Consider the following 13,132-nt stretch of genomic DNA (forward strand, 5'->3'; position numbering starts at 1 on the left):
GTGTCTGCTCTGTCCAACCCATCTGCGTTGCTGCGTTGGAGAGAGCTTTTAATGCGCATAATGGTTTGGCCGGCCTCAGACGGCCAGCCAAACTATGATGCACATTGTTGGGAGTGCATTACCACTACCCTCAGCGCCTATCACTCAGCCGCGGTCGGTAGGGGAGTACCTGCCGGGGCGGTGACGTGGGGAGGGGGAGGGGCAGGGTGGGGGTTAGTATTGTATGGATAATGAAGGTGTGCAGGTAAGTAAACATTTAAATAAATCAAACGTTGCGCGCAGTGCATTGCATTTGGGGATGCAGTGCACACAACGAAATTCGTTTGATTCATTTAAATGTTTACTTTCCTGCAAACCTCTGTTATCCATACATTACTAACCCACACCCTGCCCCTCCCCCTCCCCACGTCACCGCCCCGGCAGGTACTCCCCTACCGACCACGGCTGCTATCACTACTAGGCCCCACCCCTAAGACTCAGCAGAAAAGTGAAAATAAAACGAGTGTCATTTTATTTTACCTTTACTGATGATTTAGGGGAGTCAACGCTACTCCGCAATAGCGGAGGAGCCGGTGCTGCACTGGCTACTCAGTAGCAAGAGGATTCACTTCAAAGTGTTGTGCATGACTTAGCACCCAAAACACAAGTTGGGCCCTCACATCCTCCATCAACTGATCAGTCCTTATCAGCCAAACCCCCTGCACCAGCTCTGCATCTCTAGGGTGAAGCAAGGTAGAGTTGGGAGGGGGTATTCCTTTGCCTTCCTTGCCCCCAAGCTCTGGAACGCTTTGCCTCTCACTCTCAGCTCAAATAACAGCCATCTCAGCTTTAGAGTACAACTGAAAACCTACTTATTTGATTAGCATTTCATATCTGAGTCTAACCTACCCACCACTGGGAAGCCTATAGCTTTTTTCAGTTCAAAAAATTAAGTTTATTAAAGAAGAGCATGGTAATAATACAGATCAGGAACAATACTAATAAGGAGCAATGGTGGAGAAATAATAAGGAGGGAATAGGGGGGAGGGGAAAACAAAAACTTACAATGATGGAGTAATAAAAAGGAGATCAATGCAGTGCAATACAATCAATACAACATGCAAAGTATAGAAGTGAATCATAAGTAGGAGAGTACAAAAAGTGAAGGGCATAATAAATAAGTAATGTAATAAAATGCAAATACGGCTGTGCAATAACATAGAATAATGAAATAGAAAGAAACGTAAAGGGTATCAAGGAGGTTTAGGGACTTCCTGCTGTGCAGGTCGAGGGCGAAAAGAACGAAGTGCACATTTATCTAAAAACAGTGTAATAGGAAGCCATAAGTCAGCACGTTTAGTTCCCATCTGTGGAGGGAAAACAAAAGCAGTATCGAGTCTATGGTTGTGACATACATTATACCACCAAGCTTTAAAAGTGATACTGGAAGTAGATTTCCAATTAATCGTGATCTGTTGAAAGGCAACCGCTATTAGTAAATCGACAATTCGAACATTAAGGTCATGACAATCCCAACAAGGAGACAGGCTACCCAGAAAAACATGAGCATGTGAAAACGGAATATTAGTGGAAAAAATGTCATTAATTTGTGCCCAAACTTGCAACCAAAAGGCATGAACATTCTTGCAGAGGAATAACACGTGAAACAGGGTAGCGTGTGGGGAAGTACATGACCAACAGGTATCGGGTGTGTTAGGGAAACGTTTGTGAAGGGTGTAAGGAGTGTGTAATAGACGGTTATAAATGAAGAATAGGGATTGCGTTAAGGAAGCAGCCCTGGAGGATTTACGAATCTTTAACCAGATCCTATCCCAAAGGGGGATCGGCCAGGAGAGGGAAAGATCAGTCTCCCATTGCTCCTCAACTTTGCTTTTAAGTCTAGGAGTAATGTGTACACGAAGCTGTTTATAAAGAACAGAAGCCTTTGGAAGGGTGAGTAAAGCGGAATGAAGGTGAGCGGCAGGGTCTGGAGTAAGGGTAGGAGGAGGAGCGGCAGGAAGTGTAGTATACATGGCCATGACTGACGCCTTAAGGAGAAGATACTGGGGAAGACAAGAGAGGGGTAATTGAAAGGTGAGACGAAGAGTGGAGAAGGGTAAGAAAGTGGATTGTGAAAACAATTGGGAAACCCAAAGCAGTCCCTTGGATCTCCAAGACTTCCATAGGATGGGTTTACCTCGGATCAGAAGGTATTTATTATGCCATATAGTAGAGGAGAGGAAGTCAGCAATACAAGTAGGAGCCAGAGGTTGGGAGGAAAGGAGGAGTTTGAGGGTGAACTTATGAATAGGGGTAAGAAGTGAGGCGGGCTTACGGGAAAAGGAGATGCATTCAGCAAAAGAGAAAGGTGAGAGAAGGAGGCGCTCTACCTTTGTCCATAAAGGGCATGGGGAATCAGGGTCTTGTAACCAGAAGGAAGACTGACGTAGCAAAAAGGCCTTATGATAAGCATAGAAATTCTGAAAGTTGACCCCACCTTCAGAGGTAGGACGACTAAGTCTAGCTAAGGACATTCTAGGTTTGCTTTTATGCCAAAGAAAGGAAGAGAGAACTGAATTAATTTTTTTGATGAGTTTGGCTGGAATGGGAACGGGAATATTGGATAATGTGTAAAGAATAATAGGGGAGATCATCATTTTGATGGTATCGAGGCGACCCCACCAAGACAAGTAAAGGGGATGCCACCTAGCTGTGAGATCAGATATTTTCTGGATGCACTTGGTTAAACAAAGGGAGACAGTGTCACGAATTGAGGGGGTAATATGTAAACCTAGGTATTTAATATTGGAAGGACTCCAAGTGAAGTTTGAAGCAATGAAATCATCCTTAAAAGTAAACTTTGTTAAAGGTAAAATTTCGCATTTGTCGTTGTTAAGTTTATAACCAGAGACTGAGGAATAATGTTGTACTTCCGCTAAAAAAGCAGGGATGGAAACAGTAGGATTCGAAATAAATAATAAAATGTCGTCCGCGTAAGCAGCTAGTTTTATGGAAAGCTCTGTAGTAGTGAAACCAGTAATATTAGGGTTCTGACGAAGTTTGGATAGAAAAGGTTCGAGAGCCAGATTAAAGAGGAAGGGTGAGAGGGGACAACCTTGACGGACACCTCTACCAAGATCAAAATAAGGAGAAAGTTGGCCATTAGCGAAAACTGCAGCCCGGGGATGAGAATATAATAATGAGACCAGGGAGATAAATTTAGGACCAAATCCAAACCAATTAAGGGCGTGAAAAAGGTACGGCCATTCGACCCTGTCGAATGCCTTTTCAGCATCTAAGGCTATGGCTGCAAGGGGCGATCGGAGACGAGAAGATTTCGTTAAGATGTTGAATAGGAGTCTTGTATTATCGGTAATGTAACGGCCTTTAACAAAGCCTGATTGTTCATCTCCAAGCAGGTCAGGGAGCAAATGATCTAATCTCATTGCCAATAATTTAGCGAAAATTTTGTAATCTATATTAACTAGTGAAATGGGTCTGTAGTTTTTACAATATTGAACATCTTTTCCAGGTTTGGGAATTAGACAAATATGGGCGTCGGAAAAAGTACCAGAAGAAGTGCCTATTTCAGCAAAAGAGGATATAAGGGAGTGAAGTTTTGGAATAAGAAGCTTCGAAAAATGAAGATAAAACTCAACAGTAAACCCGTCAGGGCCAGGGGCTTTGTTCAGTTTCAAACGATGAAGGGCAGCAAACAATTCTGTTTGTGAGGCGTCAGATTCTAAGGAGGAAAGGTCAAGAGGGAAGGAAGGGGGGGCCTGAATGGTAGAGAAAAAATGAGTAAGAGATTGAGGAGAAGAGGGTGTATCTGAAGTGTATAGAGATTCATAAAAATGTGAGAAAGTAGCAAGAATGTCAGCATCTTTATGTTGCAAATGGGCATTAGCATCATAAATTGATTCAATAGTGACTTTATTTTGTTTGATCTTTAAGTAATTAGCAAGAATCTTCCCGGCCTTGTTCCTACCACCATAAAACTTGGCACTAGATTTAAGCAAGTACAGAGAAGCATCTTCAGTGGACTGTTCATTAAACTTAATTTTGGCAGCAACTAGAGATGTCAGACTATCTGAGGAATGAGAAGTGAAGTAGGCGTGTTCCAATCGTTTAATGTCATGAAGAAGGGTTTTGGTAAATTGGCGTGCAGATTTACGTTTTTTAGCGACATAAGTAATAATAAAGTCACGAGCAGCGGCTTTAAAGGTATCCCAAAGGGTGTGTTTCGAAATGGGTGGGATATCATTAAATAGGAAAAATTCATCAAAAAAGGCAGAAAAAGAAGCAGAAAAATTGGGATCTAAAAGAAGGGCATTGTTGAAACGCCATCTTTTAGGACCATTAGTTTTGGGTAAAACTTCAAGACTGACCAATACAGGGGCATGGTCAGAAAGTAAAATCGGGCCGATTTCTGCTGCCTGGAGAGTTTGAGTAAGTGCGTGGGAAACAAAAATGTAATCAAGCCGTGATTGGGACCGATGGTGAGGGGAGTAAAAAGTGAATTCTTGTAAAGTTGGGTTACATAAACGCCAGGAGTCCACAAGCTTATGTTGTGAAATGGCTTGGGTGAACAATTTGTGCGATTTCGTAGGAATATAATTGGCATCAGACTTCCTGTCCAGAAAAGGATCGAAAGGGTGATTGCAATCTCCCGCAAGGATGAAGTTATCGTCCATGAATTGGGTGATGCGTGGAGAAAGATCAGCCCAAAAAAGGGGTTCACCGGCTGTGGGACCATAAACATTAAGGAGAGAGATTGGAACACCTCTAAGGGATAGTCTGACATGAATCCATCTGCCATTAGTATCCGATTCTTGGGATATAACCGTTAGAGGAAGTGACCTACGACATAAAATGGCAACACCATTGCGTTTCCCATCACCTTGTGAGAAAAAGACGTCACCCACCCAACCTCTCTTGAGTTTGTCAGATTCTAGGTCCGAAAGGTGAGTTTCTTGAAGAAACGCAATGTCAACATTTAATTTAGCTAAGTGAGATAAAATGCGTTGACGCTTAATTGGGGAATTAATACCCTTAACATTCCATGAAACCAAATTCAGAGACATAATATATACATAAAAGCCATAAATTTCTTAATCAACGATTCAAAGAAGTAATGAGGAATAGAAGCAAAGAAGGTAGAAAGAAATGAAATAATGATAAAAAAGAGAAGAAAAAAGAAGAAAGAAAGCTGTGGAAGATGGGAAAAATATACATGAAGAGAAAGATTATAAAGAGGAGAGAGAAGAAAGAGTGAAGAGTAGTGAGTAAGAAGCAGAAAAGGAGTACAGAGTAATGAAGACAAGAATAAGAAATAAAGAGGAAAGAAAGGAAGGAGAGATGGAATATAACCTGAGGAGAAAGAAATCACCATCGTAAAGCAAAACATGAAGTCATTGATAAAGGAAGGGGAAATAAAGAGGAACAAAAAAAGAGGAGTGAGAACAGAAATAAGAAAGAGATCGAAGAATAATGAGTAAAAAGTGAGAAATAAAAAGAGAAAGTGGAAGGATGGAGAACGGGGTGAGGGATAGAAACGAAGGAAAGGAAGAAAAGACGAGATATAATCTAAGGAGAAAGAGACCAGCATCGTAGAGCAAAACAGGTAATCATTGATGGAGGAAGGAGAAGTGAAGAGGAACAAAAAACAAGAAAGGTACAAAAAACATGAAGAAAACATACCTACTAAAGGGGAGTACGAGAAGAAGAAGTGGAGGGGGGAAGGAGCCAGGTAGGGAAGGCAACACAACTGAGGGCATCCGGGCAGGGAACCAGGGAGATGTCATCACATGAGGAGGGGTTCCTGTGGGGAGAAAGACGTGGTTAAACTGAGATGATAATGCAGACTGAGATGATATTACAAAGAACATTGACAATAAAAATGAAGATAAGGGAACAAAACTTGAGGAAAACCATTACAATATAACAAAGGAGTGAAATGGGCAAGCAAGCAGAAAATTACAAAAAGGGGAAACCACAATAGCAAAACGCATAAGGAGAACATGAACTTGCTACCATAACCAAAAAGGCAACCAGAACTCAGGCAAAAACATGAGGCGAGCAACAACACAGCAATGAGAGAACTAGAAACTCCAAACAGGCGTGTGGTGTGAACAGTCAGCCAGGAGAAGAGGACGAAGGACCAGAAGTATCCATGGTAGAGGTACGGTGAGCATTGATGAAGCTCTGCAGTCTCACTGGATCTTCATAGGTGTTGGTCTTGTTGTTGTAGGTTACCTTAAACAAACAGGGATGGTACAGACCATAACGGGCACCCATGGCACGTAGAGCCTCTCTCATGCTTAGGAAAGCCTTCCTACGGTTAGCAGTTGCTTTGGCATAGTCCTGGGCAAAGAACAATGGAGAATCAAGCCAAGACAATTTGGGAAGAGCCTTAGCAGCTGCTAGAACTTTCAACAGGTCAGTGTACTCTAGGAAATAAAGGATAACACCTCGTGGCCTTTGTGACATGGAGAGGGATGTAGGCACACGGCCTAGACGATGCGCACGTTGGATGTTGAGAGATGTGTCTTGTGGTAGATGGAGCAGTTTAGGAAAAAAGGACTTAAAAAAGGCAATCGGGTCAGACCCTTCAAGATTTTCTGCCAGGCCGTAGATGCGAAGGTTGTTGCGCCTGCCTCTATTTTCCAACTCCTCCACCTGCTTTTGAAGAGTTCCTACCTGCGATGATAAGTGTGTAACTTTAGCTTGAGATTCTTGAAACGATGCGACGGATTGCTCCACTGAAGAGACTCTTGTTTCAATTTGAGACCAATTGTCTGTGAGAACTTGGAGTTTGGCTGTAGTGTCCTCCATAAAAGGGCGCAAAGTCCCAATTTCTTCAAGGAAAGGACGGAAAGATCGGATTTCCTCCAGTAATAGCTCCATGGATACAGGCGACGATGGTTTAGGTGGAGAAGGAGGGTGTTTCTTTAGCCGCTTGGCAGTTGTTTTTTCTGAGGTGGCAGGAGAGGGCGTGTCCATGAGTGCCTCCGAGCCTGAAGGCGGAAGAGAGTCTTCTAATTGGGAAAGAGCTGAAAAAACTTTAGAGTTCTTGACAAAAGCCACCTTAGTAGGTGCTTTAGGGGAGAAGCGAGACATGTGTTGCTGTTTTCCCATGTAAGGAAGCCAAGAAACGAAGATTGTAGGTTAATTAGTGGTAGCAAGTAAGAGCAACAAACACAACCTCAGTGAAGAGGACGCACGACCAAGGTAAATAAGAAGGAGCTCAGGAGTATACGGCTCGTGTGAGTATTAGCAGAAGAAGGTAGTGAAGATATAACTGCATACATGTGGCTTGCTATGCGTGAAGACTGGAACGTGCATTCAAGTGCAGCACACAGAAAAATGAAATTCTGCTCTGAACATCATTGGGAATCAAAGTACAAATGAAGAGCATCAGGAGTAAAGAGAACCTCCAAACCGCAGAGATTATAATTAGAACATATCACAAGTGCGCCATTATAAGTCGTGGAAAACAGGAATGAAGCGTCTGCCACATTGAAATAATTCTCAGGTAAGTGAATTGACTGGTGGGGACAATAAGTAATCTATTGACCCTGCTGAAATTGAAACGAAAATTGAGGGAAAAAAAAGTCGTTTCAATAGGTAACCATAAAATAATGTGTCAATGAAAGTCAAGCCATAAGTCGGGTTGAAAGCGTAGTAAACATACCGCTGTGGAGGCAGAAAGATTCCAGTGCGCGCAAGATGGCGGCCGCGCTGCGTGAGGTGATATGTTGCAGCCGGCGTATGGCGCTGAGCAAGTTAGACATCAGGCGTGGACCTTGAGAGAGATGAAGAAGCGGTCTGCAGATATAGCGGTGAAAATGCGCATGCTGAGCAGGGAGCCGCAAACGCCGTCACCAGAGGACTTCTCCGCGGCCGGACCCGCAAAATGGCGGCCACAGACACCGGAGCGTCCCTGAAAGCGTCGCTGCAAATATCTCTGCTTCCGACGTCGGAGAAAGGTCTTCAGGGGTGCCACTGCATGGCAGAGTTGCTCCGACGTGAAGATAGGTCCACGGAACAGGAACTGTGTGCTTGGGGAAGGAAGTCTCCCGGTAACTCTCCGGAGCCTCACTCAGGCGCTGCCATTGCCTACGGCGCCAAGCCACGCCCCCGGAAGCCTATAGCTTAACCATAGCTATGCACTTAATAAATCTCCCAGAATTGAGTTGAATTGAATATTTTCTCAACTAAGTAAGAATTAACTTTGAATCTCTGGTATTCTACAAGCTTGTCTGCCACTGATGTGCACATAGCATGTACCAGGGCTTGGTAAGAAGGTTCAATTGACTGTTCAGTGTGAATATCCCTAGTTTTAAATATGTCTGAAGAATTAGTGTGCACAGTACTCAAATCACTATACCATTTCCACTATAGCACCTCTTTCTGGAAGAAAGCAGAGAAGTGACCATATCAGCCAAACGCTTCTTTTGCAATTAACAAATCAATTGAAAATAACTTTCTTTTATAGAAAATCTGTCATTGATCCACCAAGGACCTGCCCCTCGTTTAGTACCTCAGCAATGTAAAAAATATTGCTAAATATGTGGTAAGTTGCTTACCGCAATTTTAAGATAACGTGGTATTACTGCATTAGACAGTGGCGGGGCGGGGGTAAACAAAAGAAAATAAATAATTAAAAAACGTACCCGCAGACTGGCTGCCACCTCTCGGTCCTCTTTGCTCGCTTCCAGGAGAAGGAACAAGGAACAGGAAGCACCCAGGATTCCAGACTCCCGTAGCCAATCACATCGCTGCTGAGCAGCAGCTTTGTGATTGGTCTGACCGCTGTGGCTCGGCACTCAGAGAGGGACTGGGGTCCTGGGCATGTTCTTCACCAAGGTTGTGAAGAACGTGCAAAGTGCGCAGGACTGTATTGGTCGGCCAAAGAGGGCAGCCCAAAGTCATGCGAACTTAAGGGAGTGCCTACCACTTCTCCACTGTACCTTTAGAGCCCACCCTCAACCAGACGAGCCACTGAAAAATAAAATGATAATAACGTTCATTATTATCACATATTTTTCCTTTTTTAACTGCGCACAGAGCAGTGGAGCGACGCTTCTCCGCCTTAGCGGAGGAGCCGCCCCTGGCATTAGAAATTAGATAAACCACCATCACAGCACAGGAAATCTGTATCTATTGGCAGTACTGAGAAGGGATGATAATTATATGCCGTTAAACAAGGACAAATACAAAGAAAGGCTTTTGGAACCTAAGGCAATTTACATTTTTCTGTTTTGCTGCTCCCTTTTCCCTAGAGATTTTGACTTATTAGGGCCATTTGTAGCAATGTGGGGCCTCTTTTGTCCATTTATGGTAGCCAGTCAGGCTGCTCTTTAATGAGGTACAGGTACTGCCTGTTTCCTCGTGTTATTCCCTTTTTAAAACTACACTTTCAGTGTATACCAAATACAGTAATACAATTAACAACTCATGGTAATCATTCTAATTGTCTGAGGAACTCACTGTTAAATATGAATAAACAGTAATTCAGGTCCATAGGTTTGTTATACGTCGATTTACAGCATCTGTTGATCACGGCAGTGTTCATGTTTTCTACTACTACTACAGTAAAAGTGTATTATGTTTCATCATTGAACCAGTTCCTCACCGGTTGCCTTTTTCCTTTTGCCATAGCTGTGGTGTGATCTTGACAAGTCAACAGCCTTAAAGAACCAGACCTTCAACTCATCAGCCTCTTTCTCTGACATCTGCTTCTATCCTGAGGTATTTGTATTAAATATTTATTTTGGCAGCGCTGTGAATCGCCACATTGGCATAGTGAGTGCTATATGCAAATAAGCTGTTATTTGTCATTATTTGAGGAGCACACTGAAGTTGAGGCACTTTCAATCTTCTGCAGAGTCAGAGACCAGAAGTGCTAAAAGGTGCTAAATGATTCCATAGGTGAATACTTTTCAAAATCATATTTTACCATCTTTGGGGGTTATTCACAAAAGGTAACTTACACTTGTGAGTAAGCGACACATGTAAATTTACTCTTACATTTTTGACTAACTTTATTACTTTTGGTTATTCATCATTTTTTTTTTTAGTGTAAAGTGATCTAAAATTGTATACTCAGAGGTCTCCACCTCCTTGAAACCCCCTGCCTGGTGTGCTGGAGTCATTGGAGGCCGGCGTGAAATTCCAGGGTCCTGGTGGGGCCTCTGTTGCTTTCCCCAGATTGATTGCATCAGGCACATGGGGTACCAAGGCAGAGTAAGAAAGGGGTGGGAGCGATGAAAAGAGAGTGAGATATTAGGGAGGGAGAAGGAGAGAGGATGGATGGATGGATGGATAGAAAGAGATAGCGAGAGGGGAGGAAGGGAGCAGCACAGGTTTCAGCATTTCTGGCAGAGATGCTTCTGGTTCCCCAGTCCAAACCTGAGTGGAGCCAAAGATATAAGTGCAACCTATTACTGCAAAAAAAGGAGCAGTAGTAAGTCCAGTACCAGGCATGGCCAACCGTGTTCATGGCCTCTTCACATGGAATTTGATTCCTTTACCCCTCTGCAGAGTTAGGCAAGGTACCTCTGATGACAAGTGTGTCTCCCGTCTAAATCTCAGAGGAGATTCTGGATCCGGCCATTCTAAAATTCTGAAAAAAATGTTTAAACACTTGTGTCAAAGATCTTTGATGTTTTCTAAATTAAATATAAATTAATTTAATGGGACCGGGTACATAGAGGGATGGAACTGGGAAATAATGAAATATCATTTCTATAAAAGAAATATTGTAGTGCTGTCTGCCTAAGGCCAGGGCAGCCTTTAAAGTTTTCAGTACGGTTTAGTGCATGTACACACTTTACCTCTAGGTGCAATGGATGTTAGTCTGTTCCCACAGGTTCTTTACTGTGAAAGATTGCATGAATGGTTTTAAGCACTTATCCGCTTTCACGGTGTTTTGGTCCTCAGAGGCTCTCCTCGAAGGAACAGTACAAGTCCAGACATAAATATCTCCATGTGCTAATGACGTTTCTACAATCAGGCGGTGCGATATTACCCTTGGATTCAGCATTTTTGGACCACACTAATAATGTGTTTAAACATAATTTGCAGTTGATGTCATCGCAGTTCTGGGATGAAATATTTTATCACCAGATTTCAGCAATGCCGTTTTACGTCATGTCAAAATCAGCGCACCTTTGGGACTGAAGACTGTATAACCGGCAGAGATTCCCTCTGTTAGAAGTGTCTTTGAGAATCAGCTGTGTTTACCTGGTTTGCTCACAAAAAAACAATATGGTTTTGTGCAGGATATTGAATTATCAGGGCCTACCAAAAATCGAGAAAAATATTTGTTTAGCTGCTCTGCCAGTTACATTTCCATGGGGCATATTTACAAGGGCTTTATCTCCGCTTTTTTGGCTTAAAAAGATAAAAAGGTGGGGATTAAACGCCCTATTTACAAGAGGGTGCAAACATGCATAATCGCATGTTAGCACCCTTTTTCCCAGCGCCCCCCTTTGCATCTCTAATGAGATGCAAAATGGGCGTCACTGGGCGTACCCCGGATGGACTACCTTGCAAATATCGCTGATGTTCACATTGCGATATTTACAAGGCAGCCCACAGGATTGTAGCAGACGTTAGATATTGGCGAAAATGACAGTTTTTGCCAAAATGTAATATCTGCTAAAATCCTGACTTACCTATGTTTGACATAGGGGGTGGATTATGCTGATATGACCACAGGGTCGTATCAGCAAGGTTATCGCCGTTTTGCAGGGAACATCGCTGGAAAACCAGCGATGTTCCTTGCAAAACAGCGATAACCTCGCTATCTCTGGAATTTTTATCGCCCTGGAGAAACGCGTTGTTAATAACGCGCTACCAGGGCGATACATTTCAGAGATAGCCTGCGATAAGAAATGTATCGCTAAGCACGGCCAGCGATAATTATCATTGGCCGTTGATAATATGCCTCCATATTTCTCAGTTTAATTCTGCATGGCAAGGAAGCTCATTATGGAATGTTTTACCTTGCAAAAAACTTTCTCATGGCCAAGTATTCAGAGAATAAACTGTTTGATAATGTATATGGGCGTGAGGGAAAGTCAGTTCTATCGCATGGATTTATTTTCATTTTTTAGAAGTGATCCGAATCTGAAATTAACATTCATTGTTGATAAAATAAGAATTGGAAATTCTAGATATTATGTTTTCTTTAGAATTGAATGTGTTTTGCCTTTTCTATGCTGGAAACACACAGCGGAAAACTCATTACTGTGGCAGGGGATGTTTTGTAGTACAGAGGCACTCGGGCTGTTCGTGTCTGGGCCTCCTGCAGAGATGAACCCTGCTGTAACTCAGAGGAAGTTAATACATTTCCATAAATGAAATGCATGGACGGTTTTGGCTAAGAAAGTGTGAGCTCCAGAGAGCAGGTTGCAGGCGGCGTCCTGCCCATTTCTGTGTTAAATGAGGCTGTATGTGTGGTCTGAAAGGAGGTGAGAGAATCATAGCTGATGGTTTATTTAGCAGACACAGCCATCCCTGCTCATGATATGATGCTGGCATGAACTGCTCCAGTGCACCTATGAATTAGGGATGAGACTGTAACAGCACCAGTGGGATGAAGTAATTCGAGTGTTACAGGTGTGAAACGTGTACTGTCTTCCATTGAAAATAAGCGGCTTCAAACTGGAAAATACTGAATGTATTTTTCATGCGAATAAAAGTGTCATTTCTCCTTCAGGGTTTCACGGTGTACCGGCTCTCCACACTTCACTGGGAATGCTTGGAATGCGCTGTACCCTTTATTTGTGCTCCGAAGAGCAGGGTCAGTGCTATGGAATTTATTAATAAACAGTGCCACGGGGTCTAAAAGTAGGTAAACTAATATTCGCACTCATAAACTCGGATATAAGAGAACTCTGTCAGTATATATGAAAGGCGTGCACTGTTCAATAGAATATAAAAAAATTACCAATACCTAGTAGGCCAGCTCCACACCTGAGATTTTATGTATACAGAGAACAAAATTATACCTCACCCCCCCCAGGAAATCTTTACACCTCAGATGCTCCCTTACAGGAAAACGTATTTCCTACACATTTCTCCGTACTCATGTTTTCTCATCTGCAGGGCTAGGTATCTTGGAAGAGTGGCACGCATACCCAAC

General features: G+C 42.9%; 1 protein-coding gene across 1 annotated transcript in view; it reads left to right on the plus strand.

The window, feature by feature from the left end:
* The window catches only part of ADCY8 (adenylate cyclase 8), a 1,090,843-nt gene that overhangs the window by 919,607 nt on the left and 158,104 nt on the right, over positions 1-13,132 (plus strand). Inside the window, exon 11 of the mRNA XM_078686748.1 lies at positions 9,643-9,732. Coding sequence (XP_078542874.1) covers positions 9,643-9,732 — 90 coding nt within the window. The remainder of the gene's footprint in view (positions 1-9,642; positions 9,733-13,132) is intronic.

This window comes from Lissotriton helveticus, chromosome 4_1 (assembly GCF_964261635.1).
Source record: "Lissotriton helveticus chromosome 4_1, aLisHel1.1, whole genome shotgun sequence".
NCBI classification, from domain to species: Eukaryota; Metazoa; Chordata; class Amphibia; order Caudata; family Salamandridae; genus Lissotriton; species Lissotriton helveticus.